General features: G+C 44.2%; 1 protein-coding gene across 1 annotated transcript in view; it reads left to right on the top strand.

Moving 5' to 3' along the window:
- The window catches only part of WDFY4 (WDFY family member 4), a 262852-nt gene that overhangs the window by 176412 nt on the left and 63379 nt on the right, over positions 1-23061 (top strand). The window contains 3 exon segments of the mRNA XM_065893727.1: positions 9676-9796; positions 12874-12959; positions 14431-14493. Coding sequence (XP_065749799.1) covers positions 9676-9796; positions 12874-12959; positions 14431-14493 — 270 coding nt within the window.

Below are 23061 nucleotides of genomic sequence, written 5' to 3'. Positions count from 1 at the left end.
CCACAGGACAAAGGGCATAGGTCCTTAGGTTGTTTGGGTAATAGAATCCAGTCCCATCAGCTTACTCATTCAACAACTTCTTTGATTGTTCATCCTTATGCAAGACATCAGGCCCTGTCCCTTCATGCCCGCAAGGCACATGAGCGCAATCAGCAGCATAAACAGGTTCTTTTGGAAAGAGTTTGGAACACACTGTCATCAAGGGACAAAATACATGTTATTTGAGGACTCTTCGGGGTTCATGCTTGGAGAGATGGCGTGGGGCTTGTGTGGTGAGGGACAGGTACTTGAGGGAGTAGGCTAAGATCTGGGTCTTGAAGGATGGGTGAGACTTGGGTAGAAATCTGAAGAGTCATTTTTACACCAACTAACACCAGAGGTCTTTGGCAGGAAATTCCGAGGTTCTTCTTTAGGATCCAATGCAGTCGGTCTACTTGGGTTCATTCGGTTCTTATTGATTAATTCTCTAGTGTTTATAAAGTACTGCCATTCAAAACCAAATTGATTGTGTTTGCACTTTTGCTAAAGGTTCAGTTCTCAAGTTGTATGTTTTCATCACTTTTGGAGAAATGTAGGTGTAGATTTCTTTTCTGGTTAGCTAAGGCTCAAGTAATGACAAAATGACCTCTTAGCCCAGTGGCTCTCAAACTAAACTACATCGACTCACCTGGAAGGCTTGTTAAAACAGACTTCTGGGACCCCTCATCAGCCCAGTTTCTAATGTGGTAGGTCTGAGTTAGGGCTGAAGATTTTTAACAAGTTCTCAGCCAATGTTGATGCTACTGGTCTGGGACTACACTTTGAGAACCACTCTTTAAGACTATTGACAGAGGAACCAGAGCCTTACCTGCCAATAACTAAGAATTTTAACTCCCAGGTGTCATATCATTTCCAGCCTATGTCAGGAAGCAAGAGTTTAAGGAGCACAGAAGGATAGATGTCAGCCCACCCTCCTTTGATTTAGGTTTGTTTTAAAATGCTTGGCCTTTTTCTCTCTGCTAATTTCCATCTTTTATTCATACCAAACGTTCACCAATTGCAGTGAGTCTTCTGTTCTTTTCCAAGGCAGGAGCATAATTAATACTTGGCACACTCATCCCATCTTATTGCTCATGTTTTATTGATACTGATCAATATGGACAATGGATCTGCTGACTCGCCTTTCTGAGAGCTGATGAAAGCTTTCTCCTCTACGTATATGCATGGCGTGCCCATGAAATGACTTGCATAAACCATTGCTTCACTCTCCACCTCTGGTTTAAATTGAGTTGGTGTTAGGTAAGACCTTATTGATGAGGTAAATTGTGTTTATGAGGTGTATGTAATCATGATCAAATTGACTATATCTGCACTTCCAGCAGAGGCCCAGTTGTCAGGTTGGATGTACTCAAGTCTGGAAGGGTACTTTTCTAGAATGCAAATAGGAGAGTAGTGAGAATAAATTACTACCTTGGAATATCGTTTGGGAATTGCCATAGGTAATTTTAGACACCGTACCTCAAAGAAGTGTTTGTTAACCAGACAGTGCTTTCTCTCTGATCTCCTGTCTACTGCCCTAAGAAAATGCTGGCACTCGTGGAGTTGTGGTTCTCAGAGATGGGCCATTAGATCATGTCAGATCAATGGGGATTAAGTCTTATTTTGACCATGGAGACTAAGGAAGATACATAAATAAGCCAGTTAAACATAAAGCTAAGTCAACTCCGGAATGTTTCTCTAAAAGGCTGCCATCAATTTGACTACAGTTGAGCATTAGACCTTGAAAGAGACTCCCCAGTGTGCCATGAAAATATCCCAAACAAAACTCAAGAGCACTGCCAGTCCTCCAGCAGGGATTGGCTTGTGTACTTTGGAACTCTCCTTAGAAAGTAAGACCCTTTCTAGATGGCTATATTTTGCTTTCAGTGGGATCTCTTCTTGGCAGAATAGGGTGACTGTACTAACTGGGTTGGCCAAAAAGTTCGTTAGAGTTTTTCCATAGCATCCTATGGAAAGCCCGAACGAACCTTTTGGCCAACCCAATAGCTGTCTAGGGCTCCTGTAACAAAGTATCAAAAACTGGGTGGCTTTAAAAAAAAATAATTTATTGTCTCACAGTCCTGGAGGCTAGAAGTCTGAAATCAAAGTGTCGGCAGGGTCATGCTCCCTCTACAGCTTTAGGGGAGGATCCTTCCTCGCCTCTTCTAGCTGCTAGTGTTTCCTGGCAATCCTTGGTGGTCCATAGCTTGTATATACATCATTCGGTCACATGGCCATCTTCTCCCCGTGTGTGTCTGTCTCTGTGTCCAAGTTTCCCCTTTATATGAGGAGACTAGTCATACTGGATTAGGGCCTATCTCAATGACCTCCCTTTATTACCTCTGTTATTTACCTGTTTCTAAATAAAGTTAAATTCTGAGGTACTGGGGATTAGGAACTTCAACATATATCTTTTAGGGGACACAATTCAACCCGTAACAGTAGCAGCCACGCTCACAGTGTATAGCGTTTGATTCATTTGGTGGGGATCCAGACCATCCAGCCGGCTCTTTGTGACGGGGTGCTTTTAGTCAGATATCTCTTTCACATCAGTCAGCAGTTTTAAGGCATCATCTCTCTGTTTAATTCAACAAATACTTATTGAAAGTCTGTCTTGTACCAGCACTGTGGTAGACTCCACAGATACATAGATCAGTCAGATGTGGGCTGAGTCTGGTAAAGAGTTTGGGATCTAGCAAGTTATTTGGGTATAAATTCCAGCTATAAATTCCTGACAACAATTGGATACATACAAATGTGGGGCAAATCAAAGTATGTTTTAGTTTGAAATCCACTTCTATTACCAAAGACCCAGTCAGTCAATATCTTGATTATCATTTAGTTTACTGTGATTTCCCTAGTTAAGAATATTAAAAGTTTTACTATGACCGCCCTGGGCGATTTGCATATATCATTATAGGTGTCATGCAAGAGCTGTGAACAGCATCCTTTGAACTGTAGCCACAGCTCCATCTAAAGAAGAACATGGATCAGCGACTCCTTTCTACTCATTGACCTTGGGGGCCTGAACTCTGATTTAACGCACATGTAGAATATAGCGTTGGCAAAGAGACGCAGTCCTAGCTGTGTGACGAATGCGTTGTACGATGGAACTCCAGTCTGGACCCTGCATCAGTGAACTCAATAATGTCATTCACAATTTAGTCTTCCTGAGAAACTGAGTCTGTCTAAGCACTCCCGCGTTATGGATTATTCAGTCCCTACAAGCAGGAGAAGAATGACCATCTTTCCTCCTAAAAGCTCCTTCCTAAAAGCATTCTCCAGAGCATTCCTCCTCATGTCACCAGTGTTTTAGAGTCCTAGGTTGAGAATCAGTCTGCACAGAGTAAACTGGAAGGAGGGAGCTGGTGGGGGAAGCTCTGTAATTGCCAGCCAGCCTGTCTGCCTCAGGGGAGAAAAGGTGCGGCTGCGTGAGCTTGGGTTTTAGATTCAGAGGACCTGGTCTGAATCCAGTTCCATGTGACCTTGGAAAAGTCACCTCTTCTCTTTGGAATGTAGTTTCCTCATTTCTGATCTGGGAATCATAATAACACATGCTCAGTAAGGGTTCATCACGTGGATCAGATTAATCAAGGACAGGGAAGTACTGAGCAGGCTGTACAGCATGACAGTGGTCAGTCCATTCAGCAAACATGCCCAGAGCTCCAGGAAAGATGTGGAGGATGAGATCCATGGGCACCGGTCTGTGCCCCCATGAACTCACTCATAGACAGCTGGGGAGGGAAACCAACCAAAGGTGCAGCTAAGGTACAGAGAATGTGTGCTGTGCTCCCAAAAGAACAGGACCACAGGCCACAGATCACATCACTGTCACTGTCACAAGTGCCTTTACCTGGAATGCTGTTTGGCCTAAGTCAAGGGTAGGAACCAGAATTACCTCCACGACCTCTCTGGGAGTCAGGGAAGTTTAGGGGAAGCTCAGCTTAACCCCAGAGGGAAGCATTAATAATGGACAAAGGGCCTCAGCCAGCAGTAGATTTGCATTAAAACATCCAAGCAGAAGCATCCAGAAGCATCCAGCCACATTTGTGTTTCAACAGTCCTACAGCAGTGTGGCTCAGAACAGGGGCCCTGAGAGCGTTGTTCTGAGAAGGGGCAGGAGTCCGCAAGGGTGCGGTCTGGCCATGTGGGTGCTGCACAGCCGGCTCGGGCTGGGTCCCACGTGGGTAGCCTTCCCCTCTACCTGGCAGTAACCGTTCTGTAGAGTGTGCAAGTCTGAGCTCTCAGCACTGCAGATGCTGGACCAGCTCCGACCGCAGCCCAGAGAAGTCCTGCGGGCCTGTGTGATGGCCTGATCTCTCTCCATTTCCCCTGGAAGCGTGGCCTGCCCTGGAGGCTGGGCGGTGAGGGCCGCCCCTGGAGCTGGGGTGGGAGGAGGTAAAACACATTCCTGCCACCTAGTGCTGGTGCGGGGCTCCTCGGCTCTGCGGTGGGCACACAGTCTTACGGAGGGCTGAGGTGCTTGGAAGGCCCTTCCTTTCTCCAATGCTAAAAGGGTGTTTTATCAGCGCTTTGTGGTAATGTACACAATGCAAAATTGCTGTGTAACTCAGATGATCAGAAATGTAACTGTCCATACTGAAATCAAATTTATTTCTCAAGTCCCCATTTGTATTGGTGGTAGAAAGCTTCATCTGGTGGGTTATGTGAAGGTATTTCAGTTACTTCCAGTGAAAAAATTGTTCTTTTTTTTTTTTTTTTTTTTTTTTTTTTAACATCTTTATTGGGGTATAATTGCTTTACAATGGTGTGTTAGTTTCTGATTTATAACAAAGTGAATCAGCTATACATATACATGTGCTCCCATGTGTCTTCCCTCCTGCATCTCCCTCCCTCCCACTCTCCCCCTCCCACCCCTCCAGGCTGTCCCAAAGCCCCGAGCTAATATCCCTGTGCCTTGCGGCTGCTTCCCCCCAGCTATCCACCCCACCACGTTTGTTAGTGTGTATATGTCCATGACTCTCTCTCGCCCTGTCAAAACTCACCCTTCCCCCTCCCCATATCCCCAAGTCCGCTCTCCAGTAGGTCTGCGCCTCCATTCCTGTCTTATCCCTAGGTTCTTCATGACATTTTTTCCCCTCAAATTCCATATATATGTGTTAGCATACGGTATCTGTCTTTGTCTTTCTGACTTACTTCACTCTGTATGACAGACTCTAGGTCTATCCATCTCATTACAAATATCTCAATTTCATTTCTTTTTAAGGCTGAGTAATATTCCATTGTGTATATGTGCCACATCTTCTTTATCCATTCGTCCGATGATGGGCGCTTAGGTTCTTTCCATCTCCGGGCTATTGTAAATAGAGCTGCAATGAACATTTTGGTACATGACTCCTTTTGAATTTTGGTTTTCTCAGGGTATATGCCCAGTAGTGGGATTGCTGGGTCATATGGTAATTCTATTTGTAGTTTTTTAAGGAACCTCCATACTGTTCTCCATAGTGGCTGAACCAATTCACATTCCCACCAGCAGTGCAAGAGTGTCCCCTTTTCTCCACACCCTCTCCAGCATTTATTGTTTCTAGATTTTTTGATGATGGCCATTCTGACTGGTGTGAGATGATATCTCATTGTAGTTTTGATTTGCATTTCTCTAATGATTAATGAGGTTGAGCATTCTTTCATGTGTTTGTTGGCATTCTGTATATCTTCTTTGGAGAAATGTCTGTTTAGGTCTTCTGCCCATTTTTGGATGGGGTTGTTTGTTTTTTTGTTATTGAGCTGCATGAGCTGCTTGTAAATTTTGGAGATTAATCCTTTGTCAGTTGCTTCATTTGCAAATATTTTCTCCCATTCTGAGGGTTGTCTTTTGGTCTTGATTATGGTTTCCTTTGCTGTGCAAAAGCTTTGAAGTTTCATTAGGTCCCATTTGTTTATTTTTGTTTTTATTTCCATTACTCTAGGAGGTGGGTCAGAAAGGATCTTGCTGTGATTTATGTCATAGAGTGTTCTTCCTATGTTTTCCTCTAAGAGTTTGATAGTTTCTGGCCTTACATTTAGGTCTTTAATCCATTTTGAGCTTATTTTTGTGTATGGTGTTAGGGAGTGATCTAATCTCATACTTTTACATGTACCTGTCCAGTTTTCCCAGCACCATTTATTGAAGAGGCTGTCCTTTCTCCACTGTACATTCCTGCCTCCTTTATCAAAGATAAGGTGTCCATATGTGCATGGGTTTATCTCTGGGCTTTCTATCCTGTTCCACTGATCTATCTTTCTGTTTTTGTGCCAGTACCATACTGTCTTGATTACTGTTGCTTTGTAGTATAGTCTGAAGTCAGGGAGCCTGATTCCTCCAGCTCCTTTTTTCGTTCTCAAAATTGCTTTGGCTATTCGGGGTCTTTTGTGTTTCCATACAAATTGCGAAATTTTTTGTTCTAGTTCTGTGAAAAATGCCAGTGGTAGTTTAATAGGGATTGCATTGAATCTGTAGTTTGCTTTGGGTAGTAGAGTCATTTTCACAATGTTGATTCTTCCCATCCAAGAACATGGTATATCTCTCCATCTATTTGTATCATCTTTAATTTCTTTCATCAGTGTCTTATAATTTTCTGCATACAGGTCTTTCGTATCCTTAGGTAGGTTTATTCCTAGATATTTTATTCGTTTTGTTGCAATGGTAAATGGGAGTGTTTTCTTGATTTCATTTTCAGATTTTTCATCATTAGTATATAGGAATGCCAGAGATTTCTGTGCATTAATTTTGTATCCTGCTACTTTACCAAATTCATTGATTAGCTCTAGTAGTTTTCTGGTAGCATCTTTAGGATTCTCTATGTATAGTATCATGTCATCTGCAAACAGTGACAGCTTTACTTCTTCTTTTCCGATGTGGATTCCTTTTATTTCCTTTTCTTCTCTGATTGCTGTGGCTAAAACTTCCAAAACTATGTTGAATAAGAGTGGTGAGAGTGGGCAACCTTGTCTTGTTCCTGATCTTAGTGGAAATGCTTTCAGTTTTTCACCATTGAGGATGATGTTTGCTGTGGGCTTGTCATATATGGCCTTTATTATGTTGAGGAAAGTTCCCTCTATGCCCACTTTCTGGAGGGTTTTTATCATAAATGGGTGTTGAATTTTGTCAAAAGCTTTCTCTGCATCTATTGAGATGATCATATGGTTTTTCTCCTTCAATTTGTTAATATGGTTTATCACATTGATAGATTTGCGTATATTGAAGAATCCTTGCATTCCTGGAATAAACCCCACTTGATCATGGTGTATGATCCTTTTAATGTGCTGTTGGATTCTGTTTGCTAGTATTTTGTTGAGGATTTTTGCATCTATGTTCATCAGTGATATTGGCCTGTAGTTTTCTTTCTTTGTGACATCCTTGTCTGGTTTTGGTATCAAGGTGATGGTGGCCTCGTAGAAGGAATTTGGGAGTGTTCCTCCCTCTGCTATATTTTGGAAGAGTTCGAGAAGGATAGGTGTTAGCTCTTCTCTAAACGTTTGATAGAATTCACCTGTGAAGCCATCTGGTCCTGGGCTTTTGTTTGTTGGAAGATTTTTAATCACACTTTCAATTTCAGTGCTTGTGATTGGTCTGTTCATATTTTCTATTTCTTCCTGATTCAGTCTTGGCAGGTTGTGCATTTCTAAGAATTTGTCCATTTCTTCCAGATTGTCCATTTTATTGGCATAGAGTTGCTTGTAGTAATCTCTCATGATTTTTTTTATTTCTGCAGTGTCAGTTGTTATTTCTCCTTTCTCATTTCTAATTCTATTGATTTGAGTCTTCTCCCTTTTTTTCTTGATGAGTCTAGCTAGTGGTTTATCTATTTTGTTTATCTTCTCAAAGAACCAGCTTTTAGTTTTATTGATCTTTGCTATCGTTTCCTTCATTTCTTTTTCATTTATTTCTGATCTGATTTTTATGATTTCTTTCCTTCTGCTAGCTTTGGGGCTTTTTTGTTCTTCTTTCTCTAATTGCTTGAGGTGCAAGGTTAGGTTGTTTATTCGAGATGTTTCCTGCTTCTTAAGGTGGGCTTGTATTGCTATAAACTTCCCCCTTAGAACTGCTTTTGCTGCATCCCATAGGTTTTGGGTCGTTGTGTCTCCATTGTCATTTGTTTCTAGGTATTTTTTTATTTCCTCTTTAATTTCTTCAGTGATCACTTCATTATTAAGTAGTGTATTGTTTAGCCTCCATGTGCTTGTATATTTTACAGATCTTTTCCTGTAATTGATATCTAGTCTCATGGCGTTGTGGTCAGAAAAGATACTTGATACAATTTCAATTTTCTTAAATTTACCAAGGCTTGATTTGTGACCCAAGATATGATCTATCCTGGAGAATGTTCCATGAGCACTTGAGAAAAATGTGTAATCTGTTGTTTTTGGATGGAGTGTCCTATAAATATCAATTAAGTCCATCTTGTTTAATGTATCATTTAAAGCTTGTGTTTCCTTATTTATTTTCATTTTGGATGATCTGTCCATGGGTGAAAGTGGGGTGTTAAAGTCCCCTACTATGAATGTGTTACTGTCTATTTCCCCTTTTATGGCTGTTAGTATTTGCCTTACGTATTGAGGTGCTCCTATGTTGGGTGCATAAATATTTACAATTGTTATATCTTCTTCTTGGATCGATCCCTTGATCATTATGTAGTGTCCTTCTTTATCCCTTTTAATAGTCCTTATTTTAAAGTCTATTTTGTCTGATATGAGAATTGCTACTCCAGCTTTCTTTTGGTTTCCATTTGCATGGAATATCTTTTTCCATCCCCTTACTTTCAGTCTGTATGTGTCTCTAGGTCTGAGGTGGGTCTCTTGTAGACAGCATATATAAGGGTCTTGTTTTTGTATCCATTCAGCCAATCTGTGTCTTTTGGTGGGAGCATTTAGTCCATTTACATTTAAGGTAATTATCGATATGTATGTTCCTAAAAATTGTTCTTTTGGGGATAAATACTTAGTCAAATTCATGACTCCTCCTTCCTCCCTTCTCCCTTTCTTCCCACGGGGAGTCATTCTGACCTCCAGGAGCGTGCATCCGGCGTCTGGCCTGGCCGGCCCATCCTCTGCTCTCTACAATGCCGCTAGTCCCTGGTCCAGGCACGGTGCTCTGGGGTCCACTGCTAACGCTGGGGTCATCGTCTTGCAGCCCATCAGTGCTGTCAGCCCTGCCACCTGCCTCTTTGAAGACTCAGAGTTTTCTGGCCCTTTGTCCCATTTTACACTAGGTGCTAGCCCAACTGACACGGCTGTTCCCCCCAGGGCTCCGTGTTGCCTGACACCATGCTGGACAGGGCTTGTCTTTCTGCCTCATGTTCCAGGAGCTTGAAATTTCTCCAGACCTAACTACACATCTCTTTCACTCTTCCCCCATAAACCCCCAGCCCATTTCTGACCCCTGTACTCAGAGAGTCTTCTCACACTTACACGCTGTGTCATTATCCGTCCTGGAGGTGGGCCCTTTGTCTTGCTGTCCCTCCCCTGGTGAGGGCAGTGATCCGCCGTACTCCTCAGGGCATGGCTGACACAGACAGGCGCTCAGACAGGGTTTATTAGGTCAGTGGGGGCTGACACATCCTCCAGTGTGTCCAGAAACTCAGGTGGGCCATGCACGGTGCCTGCAGGGGGACAAGCCTACCAGACACCCTCTGACTGCGTGTCTTGCTTCGTTTTCAGCATTAGCGATCCGTTCATCTTCAACATGTGCAGCAAAGACAGGTCCTCCGACCATTACTCGTGCCAGCGCCGCAGCTACGGTGACCTCAGGGAGCTCCGGCAGGCGCGCTTCCTCCTGCAGGTGTGTCCCGGGACGGAGCCAGAGAGAGGACCATCTCTTCCGGGCACAGGTGGTCCAGGTGCCACTGACGCCCCATCTGAATGTGAGGGACACGCCTCCCTGACCCCCTTCACCTGTGCACAGCCCAGGGCCCTTTGAGACGCCTGTGAATCCCTGTGGCCTATGTTGGGCTGGTCCCCTGGCTGGGATGGAGTTCTGCCTTCTGTTTCACTCTCTCCACAGTCCCTGCCATTTGGCCACTGGGTCCTTCTCTCTCTTACCGTGTCATTTAGGATCCAGCCTCTTTGCTCTATTTTCCCCTTGACATGCCCCAGAGCTGCCTTGGAGATTCAGAAATACAGGACAGGGCAGCTCCATTGCCTCGTGGCAGAGCCAGTGACTGAGAGTTGAGTACCAGTCTGCCCTCTGTTCTGAGCACGTGGACACCTCCCCAGGCCACAGCCCCTACCCTCTGCCCTCCTCACAGCTTCAGCTACCTTCAAGCTCCTGGTCATTTCCTGAGCCAGGTGTCTTAGAGATCTCCTGACTGTCCCCTCCAACCAGGATCCCAGAGCCCTGTCCAGTGCATTCAAGGGCTCATCCAGGTACTAAACAGAGCTAGTTCCTTCCAGAGGCAGAGCTCTGCTGTCAGCTAGTCACACCACGTGCTTCTCATACCCCGCCTTGGAGAAACATCACGTGGCTTCGGAGCATCACTTCAGTGGCAAAAGGAGGAAGAACTCTGGGGCTCCCACTGGCCTCAAGCACATCTTGCCTTCACCAGCCCAACCTCAGCAATAGCAAAGCTGCATCCGTGCCCGGGGGGCCTCCCAGGCAGCTGGCGGAGGAAGAGATGAGGGACCACCCTTGGGGGTGGGGAGGAGCCTAGATCCCTCCCTGCTCACCCTTGCTGCAGGGTCTCAGTTCTGCAAAGGCCAACAGGGACAGTGCTAGGCCCTCGGGAACAGAATAAGTGTGCCTTTCATTTGTAAATTTCTTTGTCCCTTGATCCTCCTGCTGGAGGCCTCATTATTATTATCTGAAACTAAAGCTCCAGGGAGCCTTTGCAGGGGGGCTGGGGGGGGAAAGTGCGGGGGTGGGGGGGTGGGGGGGTGCGGGAGGGCTCATTCTAGGGAGGATCAGCTGCCCTGCAGACAAGGGTCCAGCAAGCTGCTGACATCTGACCCAGCTCTCTCCCTCTCCCTCCCTCTCCGCTGCTTTTGCCCACAAAGATCTGTTTCTCATTTTGCCTGCCCTTAGTGCCCTTCTCTGAAAGGAGAGTGAACTAGAAAGGGGCGGGTGGAGGAGGCCCTGCCCTGATAGTTCTGACCACAGCCAGCATGGGCCCAGTCCTGAGCACGGCCCTGCAGCTTTGGCACAGTCAGGCACCTCTCTGGACTTCCATTTCCCTCCAGGGAACAGGTGACCATGTCTTGTCTTTTCCACCATTACATATATAGCAGCACTTAGCACATTTTAGGCACATAACAAGTACTCAAAAAAACACTTTTTTTAAAAATAATTGTATGTCTACTTACAGGTTATATATAGTAGCAAATAGATATCAGTAAGTGAGTGTCTTTCTCCCCAGTAAAAGGGGATCGTTTCCAGATGGTTGGTTAGCCTGACCGTGGTGGAAACCAGAAGTGGGAGAGCATGTGTGATGGCCAAGTGGGGCTGGGAGAGCTTCATGAGCAAGGCCACCATTTGTCCAGCCCTAGATTCTCCCAGAGGAAAGTCAGAGCCTGGGCACTTAAGGTTGCTGGGACAAGCTGTAGCCTTCATAAATTCTACATTCATCATCTCTTTGTACAGTGTTTATATTTCTATTTGTAGAAAACAAATCTATGGCCTTATGTATACCCACAGAGGAGAGGGGTATTTCATTATCATTACAGACACTTTCCCTCTGCTCAGGAATCTAATGAACTGGACTTTGAGAACTCACTTCCAGCCAGGCAGGAGTAGGACCTGACTGCTGTTGGATGCAGGACCCCATCTTTGAGTCTGACCCTCTCCCTCCCCGTCTCTCCTTCCATGCCCAGGCCTCACCTCTCCTAGGCCCTCCCTCAAATGCTGGGTATTCTGTGGCTAACCCCATCTGATCCTATATGTGGACTGACTCTATCACTATTCCAAGTCTGTTATTTATAGATTGGAAGGGGAGGGAGGAGGAAAGGAAAGCAGGTAGAGTTCATTTAGGCATTAACGAAATACCCTTGAAAGAACATTGCTATGTCAGTGTGGCCACGTCAAAATGGCTCAGCAAAGTGGTTTGGCAAAGCACCCTGTGCCTTCAAGTCTGGGGGTTGGTGTAAGATGCTGCCCAGATTGGGACTGGCACCCACTCCCCTAGTGTTTCTGGTAAGATGACCCTTTGGTTCAGGAAGTGAAACCCTTGACCGGGAAGTAAAAGTGTCTGGAGGTGTTACTGGGCACTTTCCTCTCTTTGTCCCCTCCTCGCTTGCCCTGGGAGTGGGGCTCTTGTTTCCTGCTTCAGCCAAAGGAGCCCTTAGTTCTCCTGCCCTCCTACTCATTCTGTGGAGACCCCATTTGTCACTGTCACCAAGGTCTTCATATCCCCTGCAGGAGGTTGCAAGTCCTGTGTCGACCTAGATAAGGAGGTAAACTGAGGCAAGCTTGAATTACCAGAAATTGAGTTAATTCAGGAATAGCCATTCATGAAACACAGGCTGTCGGGAGCTACAGGCGGATCCGTTGAGGGTCAGCTGTATCTATGGGCAAGGAGCACAAGTGGGGGCGTCCAGCCAGAGTCCAAGCTCTAAGTTCACTGGCTTGAGGATGGGAGGGGTTCTTGGTGGATGTTCATTGCACACAAGGTAAATCTCGATCTTCTGTAAAACAGGCATTTGTGGGAAATCAGTCTCTGAGTTCTTAAGTTTCGTTTTTCTGAGGGCGCATGCCTGAGGTTCGCCCTTTCATATCTTTTGGTTCCATTTTAGATTGAAATCTTTTCACACCTGACACAGAGTCCCAAATGACCCACAGCCATGGCTCTGTTGCCCTGGTGAGGGGGTGGGGGGGTTGGTTCTCCATTCCAGGAAACTGCAGAGCAGTAAAAGGGGTTCTCTTTACAGGACATTGCCCTGGAGATCTTTTTCCGAAACGGATATTCCAAGTTTCTTGTCTTCCACAACAGCGATCGGAGTAAGGTCTTCAAAAGGTAAGGGTTTGAAAATCCTCCGCTAAGGAGACTAATCATGACCCAATAGGAGAGGGACGGCTCTGTTCTCAGGAGAATTGTTCCCAACCCACAGTGAGCAGGATTTAGGTTAGACACGAGAAAGAACTTACCCACAGAACTGCTGAGTGATGGAAAAAAGTATAGAGAAAACTATAAAAGCTCCTTCCCTAAATCCTGGGGAACTGGCTCTGTTTCATGAACTGAAGTAGTTTGAGACCGTAATAACTGAAGGGAGAAAAAAATGTGCAGACACAACATATTTAATGGGCCTTCCAGAATTTTCCGGCTTTATTTTAAATTTTTCCAAGTAATTATTTTGGCTTAATCTTCCTTTTAGATCCCAGTTGCCAATTTTATTTGTTCTGACTTCATATTTTACTGGAAAGTATTCCTACCAACTGATTTCCCACTTCTGCACGGAACATCCTTTTTCTTAAAGAGAGAAGCATGCTGCTTTAGTTTAACTTCTCTTTATCCAAAGAGATTTATCAATCTAAGGAGTTTAAGCTAGAGTTTAAATTTTAAATTTATATTATTAAAGTTAGAGATACGTAGATCTGCAGAGAATCTAGAAGAGGCCAAAGGAAAGGCAGACTCCTAGCCATAAGCAGACCACACAGAAGCTGGATTAAGAGAGAAGTGGTCACATTTAGCTCCACTTAGGGTTGAAAGTTCTGAGGTGAGATTTGACATCCCTGGCCTGCATGTCCCAGGCCATTTTGTGCTCAGAGGTTCTAGCCTTACCTTCCTGTCGGCCCTGGCCAGTCACTGGCACCAGGATCAGCTGCTGGGTCCCAAGGGCAGGGCCAGAGTGGAGAAAAACAGCTCTCGCAGAGAGGCTGTCTGAGCCAGCTCTGGGTGCGTCTCCATTGACTGTGATTCTCCGTTTGAGGTTCTTCGAAGGACTACTGTTATATCGCCTCCTAAAATGTCTTCAGGTTCCGTTTTAGACCAAACCGAAGAAGTAGACCTGCAACTCTGAACCTCAGGTTCCTGTTCCCTTGTGATTTCTGTGCATTAAACAACGTTTTTTTCACAGTCGAGCTAGAAGTCTTATACATCCATAACTCAGACAATGAATAGTGCCAACCACACCCCACCCTTGTTCAAAGAGCATGAAAGTAAGATGGCACTTGTCCCTAGAGTACTACAGTGGCTGCTAAAATCAGCAATGGAAATGCCAGCGCTGGCCCAGAGGAGGTCTCTAAAACATGTAATTTTTATTGTAACTATTGTTTTATTGTTATCATTGCTATTATTAAGGCTAGAGCATATAATGGCAGAGGGTGCTGATGGGATGCCTCAGAGGTACACCCTGATCTAGGGGCAAATGGGGCCCACTGGAAGGGCAAGAATAAACCCAACCTCTAGCCTGCCTCTGAAAATGTTCCCATGGTGGTGGAAGAGTCTTGACTCTGCTGATAGAATAATCCTTTCCCTTTTTGTCTAGCTTCTGCTCTTTCCAACCTGGCTTGAAAGGAAAAGGCTTCACGGAGGACCCGCTCAACCTAAGGTAACAGGTGCAGGGAGGAGGCCAGCCATGCTCTCTGGGCAAGGTGTTGGCCTTGCTTTGACTTTCTTCATTGGCCTGACCCTGCTGCTAAGAAGGCATGCAAAGAGCGTGTCAGTCTGCCTTCTGCTTAATTTTTCTCTCTCCCATCCTCGTACAACCCTCATCCTACTCCCCTAGTTCCTTCTGCCAATTAAACCTCTACAACAGACTTGAAGTCCCAAGTGCTCTGAGGCTTGTTCAGACCAAAATGGCAGGAAGCCGCCTCTGCCTGTGGTGGGTGGGGGCAGGTTGCCCGTAGAGGGGGCAGCCCAGGCCCAGCCTTGGTGTCAGGCCCTCAGGTTGAGGTGTGCGCAGTCCCAGGTCTGTCCTTGCTATTCGAGGCTCTGAAAACTCAGAAGCTAAATAAATAAATGTACAGTGATGTGCAAAGCATATGCTAATTTATGAGTCTGTGATATGGAGCATCTTTCCCAGGAAACAAGTTGCTTACGGCCCCTTCCTAAGTGCCCCCCCCCCCCCCCGCCCTTTACAAGTACCCAGTTCTCTGGAAGGCCAGTAGTTCCGGATTGGTAGGTGCTTTTATTTCAGTTAGGAAGGGGAATAGGAAGAGGACAGTGGTTGCTGTTTTTCTCCAGGAGTATGTGGGGCTAGGGCAGGGAGGAGATACGTGCAAAGTATTTATAATGACTATGGAATGGGTGTCATCAGTTTATTTAAAAGGATTTACCCATAGCTTCTTATGTGTAGTGTTCGCTACTTCACAGAAACAAGCAAAATACTGAAAATCTCCCCATTTATTGAGTTTACATTCTTGTGAGAAACACAGAAAGCAAAATGAATGAAATATAAAGCATATTAGATAATGATAACAACCAAAGTCCATCGAGGTAGGGTTTGAAATCTTAGGTTGGTAGGGGAAGACCTCACCCAGAAAGTTAATATTTGAATTAAGACTGGAACAAAGTGGGGAAACAAGTTATTCAGATAACTGAAGAAAGAACATTTCAGGCCAAGGGAAGAGGAGTGCAAGGGCCCCGAGGGGAAGTGTGGTGGGCTTGGCTGGGGCCATAGTGATTGGGTGCAGTGAGTCAGTGGGAGCAGAGATGAGAGAGGGAGCAGGGTTCATGTAAGCCTTGGGGGCTCATGCTAATGGGGTCGCCTTTTACTCTGAATAAATGGGAAACATTGGAGGGATCTTGTGACCTAACTTACATTTTAAAAGACTTACTCTGGCTTCTGTGTTGAGAATAGAACATAGTAGGTCAAAGGCAGAAGCTAGGATACTGGTTAGGAGGTTTTTGCAGTAATGCAGGTGAGAGATGATGCTGGCTTGGATTGGGGGTGGTGGTGGCAGTAAAGATGGTGTGAAGTGCTCAGATTGTGGACATGTTTGTACATGATTGAAGGTACATCTGGTGGGATTTGTTGACAAATCAAGTGTGGGTGGGGAATGTGTGCGTGAGAGAAAGGACTTAAGGATAAGACCAAGCATTTGGGCTTGAGCAACTGGAAGATGAAATGGGGAAGACCACACGAGGAACTACTTTGGTGGCGCAGTGGATATCAGGGGCTCGATTTTGGACGTGTTGATTTTGAGATGCCTCTCAGATATCCAGGTGGAGATGTCATGTAGGTCATTGGATATATGTTTCAAAAGTCAAGGGAGAGGTGCTCCAGAGAAATACATATCTAAGCTCATGGAAGAAGAGCTTTGACAAAATGAGGAAGCCAAAGAGCTGGTTCTAGGCTCTGAGACCACCCAAGCAGCCAGGGCGTGTGGTGAGGCTGTGCTGCTGTGGTCAGCCATGGACTTTGGGATCAACCTGATTTGGGCTCATAGTAGGTGCTCAATAAATGTAACTCCTTTGCTTAGTTTTAGAATCAACTGCTGTGTATTTTGGGCATGTTTATGGAGCAGTTGATTAAATACAGGCGTTTGTGTTCTCAGCTCTTTGAGTTTCTCCCAGCCCTTCTCCTACCAGCCACAGTGTGCCTACGTGAGTTTCAGAGGGGAAGGCAGTAGTGGCTCCCAGCCTTAGAAAGGCTTGGCTGGCCATTGCCCCATGCCTGGAATGAACTTGGCCATTTTTTGTTTGGATTACCAAGGACAAAGCCCAATTCATACACCGAGTCTTTCAAAATGCCTGCCTGCACTTTTCACACTCTAGCAAACATGAGCTTCTCTTCTCTGAAGGAGTGCATGATCCATTCTGCAGGTTTTCGCCTGGCCCAAGATGCTTGGCCTGTGCTACAGGTTTTCATATCTTCAACCCCCAGCTCTTCACGACTGATCTGGCCCCTCTAGAGGCCATCTCCCATGTACAGGAAACCAGAGCTTTTGGATACCAGAGTTTTGCCTAGAATTTCGGTGACAATGGCTGCCTCCATAACTGAATTCCAAGGATGTTCTATGGGCCTGAATCCCAAATAGAAAATACTTGCAAAGCTGAGGTCAGCCTGGGATCCATAATCCTCCTCTGTCTCCCCATGGTACAAGACTAGACCATTCTGAAGCCAGCATGGTGGCATAATCGGACATCTGTGAGGTGCAAGGCTCTGCAAGCATATAGGGGCTTCTAATGTAAAGCCAGCTAGATGCCCCTGGATACGTGTCTGATGGCCAGAAAACTCCATGACGTTAGACATAGGTAGGCTCTGCAGAGACGTGAGAATAGCTGAAGTTACAGGGAAAGGGAAGCTAGTTGAAAATGAATATGTGAAGAAACACACATCTTTATACTTAAAGTTATCTGTACCTTTCCACAAAGGGCTGGAAACAGTTTCAAAACTAAATACAGGGTATGATGATCCTTTAAAAATTCCTCCCGAACTCCTTTAAAGGACAAAAACATAGATGTGATATCAGGTACCTGGAATGATCTAGTCACTGTAATTGTCCTGAAACTAAGAAAAACCACACAATTGTGCTAGGTTACATCATTTGTCAGCGACAGATCACAAGAAACAGACAGTTTGGGGGACTTTTTTGTTCTGGAACATACTTTCTCTTGGCACTGAGTAAATAGGGTAGTGGGTAACAAAGAAGGCAATTCCCTTTCTATAAAAAATGAAAAAAAGAGCACTACAGAATATAATTTTCTATATTGATTCTCTGAAAAAATAGAGCCCCAATATTTGGGCTTATTGCTGTACAGACATTTCTTTGGGACGCTAGCATGATCTGGCTCAGTTCTACTGCTTCCCAGTGATCTCAGTTCCTATTGAGCCCAGAGTTTAGAAAACTCAGGAAAATACAAGGCCCGGTTGCCTGTCTGGCCTTTCCTCTCTCAAATCTCTGTTGCACACAGCACACACCTTTGAATGGGCTAAAGGCATCCTTCCACAGCCATGGTCCCTGACAAGTTCTGAAATACTCACTTGCTGTGCCATCAAGACAAGTGTCCCTGGGCTGGAAGAAGCTGTTGGTTGTGAGGCAGTGTTTATATTTGGGGCCTTACTGTATCTGCATGTCTGTAATTTCTGAAATGTTCTCTCAGTTGTATAGCTAACTTAAATGTAATGGTTAGGATGAAATTCATTTTTTGGCGCGAAGTTCTGCAGTTGAGTATGTACTGTCCTTTATAGCTTTCCTTTAGAGAATGAGTTTCCTTTACAGATTATCTTTGAAAAATAATGAAAAACAAAGAACTTAGAAAACCAACCATAAGAAGCTGTAAATTCCCATAAGAAGATGATTCTTCCACGATAATCAGGGCACCACTGCTAGCAGCCTGGAGGCTAAATTTCAAGTACTCTACCTCACCACTTCTGCCTTCTCAGTCCCTACTCTTCCAGAGAGCATCACTGATGACCAGTTGGGAGGCTGAGAATCTGTAATGTGCATGGTTACTTTGATAAAGAGAACTTTCAGGTCCATCACTGAATGGGGAAACATGCTCCTTGGGCTTCTTGGTAAAGCACACCTTGGGAGGGCAATCGTAGGGGCTATACAGCTCAGACCTTCGGGTTAGAGCAGAATCACTGGAACCAGAGGTGAACTAAACACCCTGGTGGGATAACCAATGCCCTGGCATTGTGGAGCTTCTCAAATGTCTGGCTCAACAGGCAATGGGTAGTGGAGTTCAGTGACCTGTGGTGAGCTCTGCCTGGGTCCTGCTCAGACCTTGTTTTGGCCCCCATTCGTGTCCTTGTCTTACTTGTTCATGTCTCCTCTTAGCTCTGTCCTTAGCCATGACCTCAGACCTGTTTCTAGGCAGAAGCCTAACTTAAGCCCTGATCTCTGCACCAGGCCTGGCCCCTTTGTCCACCCTTTCAAGGTGCTTCCATAGGGCAGTGGGCAGGTGCGTTAAAGTCCAGAACTGTGAAAGGAGCAACTTGCTGGCTCACGGTCCCCCCACCCCACTTGCTACTTGTACCCAGCCACCACCAGAAAACCTGGGACATGGGTTGAGAAGCCATGCATTGTCTTTTTATTATTTTAACATCTTTCTCAGGAATCTTCAAGGGTGAGATCAACATGGATAATTTTAAGCTAGGCCAGTGATCTGAAGTTAAGGTGTTCTTTCTCCTGAAATGCCTTAACTCTTCAGAATGATTGAGGAACTTTAAGCTTGCCATAGTTACTCATAAATTAGCACTTGGCAGGTACAGAAAGATCTGTTTATTACTGCATATAGTCTGTAAGATTTTTTTAAATTTTAAAATAACTATAGATGCACAGGAAATTGCAAAAATAATACAGAGAGACCCCATGCAGCCTTCACTTAAATTCCACCAATGGTTACATCTTATGTAACTATAGTACAGTTTCAAAACCAGGAAATTGACATTGGTATGATATGTATGCATAGTTCTTTGTCCTTTTTATCATATGTGTAGATTCTTGAAACCACCACCACTATCAACATATGCAATCACTTTCATCACAGCAAAGATACCTCTTATGCTACCACTTCCTGGTTATGCCCACCCTCTAACACGGCTCACCATCCTTAACCCATGGCAACCACTGATCTGTTTTTCATCTCTACCATTTTATCGTTCAGAGAATTTTCTATAAATGGAATCGTAGAGTCTGTGACCTTTGGAGATAGGCCTTTTTTTACTCAGAATGATGCCCTTGAGATCCATCCAAGTTGTTGTGTATATCATATGCTCCTTTTTACTGCTGAATAGTATCCCATGATATGGATATACCAGAACTGGTTTAACCACTTGCCTCTTGAGGGAAGTTTGCTTGTTTCTAGTTTGGGGCTATTACAAGTAAAGAAGACAATCCACATTTAATGTCATTATCAAGATGTTAGGACATAAGTCTGCCATTTCATTTCTCATTTCCTGTTTTTTCCTCTGTTGTTCATTTCTGTCTCTTTTTCCTGCCTACCTTTGCATTACTGAAAGATTTGTTAAAATTCTACTTTGATTTGTCTATAGTATTTTGGGTTTTTTTGGTATAAATTCTTTGTATAGATTTTAGTTGCTTGAGGTATTGCATTTTACATACATAACTTATAAGAGGCAACTGGTGTTGGGATTTCACCAGTTCAAGTGAAGTGTAGAGACCATAAGTCTTTTAAGTCTTAAAGTCTTCTTTTCAGTTTTTAACTGTCTATAATTTATGTCTATCATTTTCTTAAACATTTCCTCTATATAAATTTAAAAAACACACACAAAATATTTCCCAAAGTCATTTTCACACACAGATAGTCTAAAGCAAGAGAGGCAAAATGAATTTAAGAAGCAAGTCAGTGGTTTGGCCGGCACTGGAGAGCCTGGCTTCCGGAACGTTCCCCTTGCCACTCTCTTCTCCTAACTGAGGGCTTTTCTTCTTCAGAGCTGATTAGCCTTCAAGTTTTTGTCATAAGCTACTCTAGGGAGATGTTGAGCGTATCCTAGGGATGAAGAGGCCAAGGCAATTACTCCAGGTCATGGAGGCAAAACACGGCAAGGGCAGAGGTCGCACGGGGGTCACCTAGGTCACGCCTGGCTTTCAGAGAGGGTGGTGACTGGGTTATAACATGTGAATAGGGGTTTTGTTCTATTTGAAGAAAGAGAAAACCCTGTGACTTTCCTGTCAAGTATTTTGGGGCCTAATATACTCTCCAGAAAGTAAAGACGACTGCAGTATTTTAGGGCATGAGGGAACATTAACATTAAACCCTTCCTTGACAGAAAAAGAAATAAAATATAGAAGATGTTTCCTAACTGAGTTCTATCTCCCATCTTCAATTCATCTTACTGCCCGGGTTTTCTGATGAACCAGGGGTCTAAGGTGAATGTACCCTGGGGCAAATCAAAGCCCCCTGCTTGTTTATTCCTCAATCCTGGTGCAGTTCAATGCACTTAAAACCCCTTCCTAAGACACGGCTATAAGAATGAAAGCAGCATAAAGCACCTAGAGATCAAGGATGGCAAAAAATGTCATCTTGCATGCCAGCCACTCAGTTGGAGGTAAATCCAGGAGAGGTGCTGGAGAGAGATTTTGGAAACCAAGCACAGTGGAGGAAGTTGCTGCAATGGTCAGGAGAGGGGGTAGAGGGGCATACCTGGGGTCCAGACCAAGACCCTTTGTAGGGGCACAGGGAGATCTTTTTCCTTAACTCATTAATTCTGAAGAAAAAGTGTCTCGAGTGGGAGGAATAGAAATGCTCAGTATCTAGATAACTAGCCATCACTTTCTGTTTGGCTCAAATGCCCCTGCATGGATTCTGTGCTTCTTGGGTCAGAGATGAAGTATATAAAATAGCAGGATGGCTACTTAGGGACATGTTCAAGGCCCAACGGTCTAGTGGGGTCTCCCGGGCCTAAGGCGTGACATCCCATCATGCACTTCACAGACATGTGTCCTCCTCTCATCTGTAGAAGGGCTTCTAAGAAATCATTGAGGACATTAAATGAAGGGAAAAATATAAAGAATGACATTCAGTGCTTACAAGGGTGCAGTGAAATGAGTTCCCTAATATATTACTGGTAGATATATAAATGGGTGTAAACTTTTTATAAGCTACTTACTAGCATGTATCAAAAATTATTTAAAAACCACACCCTTTAATACAACATTAAAAAAATCTTAATCATACAGGCCTCATCACAAAATGATTTCTATTAGTGAAAAACAGGAAACAACTTAAATGTCCAACAATAACTTAGTTATGTATATCCATGTTTGACTATCGTACAGATGTTTTAAATTATGGTTATTAAGACCATGTAACCACATGGGTTTCAAAGCAGGATAAAAATGATGTGAATGCTATTATTTTAACTATGTATAAAATATACACAGAAAAATAACTGGTAAGGAAATCTGTCAGTATTACAGCTGGCTTACACTGTAGAATTGTGGATACTTTAAGCTGCTATATTTAAAACTATGTTGTGGTATTGTTACTTTTATAATAGAAAACATTTAAGAAAGAGAAAAACTGGAAAGGGAATTTTGAATCTATATCTTCAGAGATTTTAGAAATATGATAGAGTTGTCACAGCTAAGCATTTCAAAGGAAAATAAGCAGTGAGGAGTGAAGAAATGAAGTATGCTGTCTGCTGTGGTTTATAACATGAAAAAGAAATACGTTAGTCACGCTGAACTAATGGATATTTATCTCTCAGGGCTTTTCCACTGACCACTACAAAACTTGCCGCCAACACAGGAAAGCTTTGATTTAAAACAAACAACAACAAAAAACTTTCCTAAGGATATCTTCCTTGATCCCTTTCTTTTAGGCAGTATAAAGGTGTGAGTGAGTGGTACAGGGAAGGTTCTCAGCTAGTGTGAGTTCTACCAACAGATCTAGAGTGACTGAAGACACTGTTCAAAGTAGTATTTCAGCTTTAAGATGCACCGAGCTCTAGTTCTTAGAGAGAACTGACTTCTACTGAGTACTCACTCTGTGAGCTATCTGCTTGAGACGCATGACAACGCTTGGAGTTGGGCTGGTATTACTCCCACTTTACAGATGAAAGGACCAAAGCTAAGTAAAATGTCCAGGGAGATGGCAAGTAAGAAGCAGAGCTGCTCTGGGCTCAGATCTGTCCAACTGCAGAGCCTTTGGCTTTTTCTCTATGCCAGGCTGGCCCTGCACACCACTAGGCTCTGATCTCCTAACTTCCTCAAACAATGGCATTATAAGGAACAAAGTCTTCTTTCAACTTGTCTTCCCTACAGGTTGCAAAGGGCAAGACAAGCTTTCCCCCATTGGACACAGTCCCTGCACCTAGCACAGTGCCTAGTAAGGTGTTTATCTATTGACTACACCAACCCCTATCTGCACCCATTCTTTCCTTATTCCACAAAGGTCTGGAAAAACATCAGACATAATAAGATGGGAGTGAACCTCATTCATTCACAGCCAGTCAAGGGCTTGCAGGTTTAGTCTAGAAAGCTCCTAGAGCAAACTACGCAAGTGCAGAAAAGAGAAAGGGATAGGACTGCTTAGAGCCCAAGATGTTAATGCCAATACTTAATGATAATATCTGCCCATCTCTGTGGTCCAGTTTTGTCCCCTTCCCAAGACTATATGTCCATCTGCCCGCCTACCAGCCCATGCTTAGAGATGCCTGACTTTTGAAGCCTGGCCCAAAGCATTCCAGTAGAACAGGCTCCAC

This window comes from Phocoena phocoena, chromosome 16, assembly GCF_963924675.1.
Source record: "Phocoena phocoena chromosome 16, mPhoPho1.1, whole genome shotgun sequence".
In the NCBI taxonomy this organism is placed as follows: Eukaryota; Metazoa; Chordata; class Mammalia; order Artiodactyla; family Phocoenidae; genus Phocoena; species Phocoena phocoena.
The sequence above is the reverse complement of the archived record's forward strand: the minus strand, read 5'-3'. Positions and strand labels throughout refer to the sequence as shown.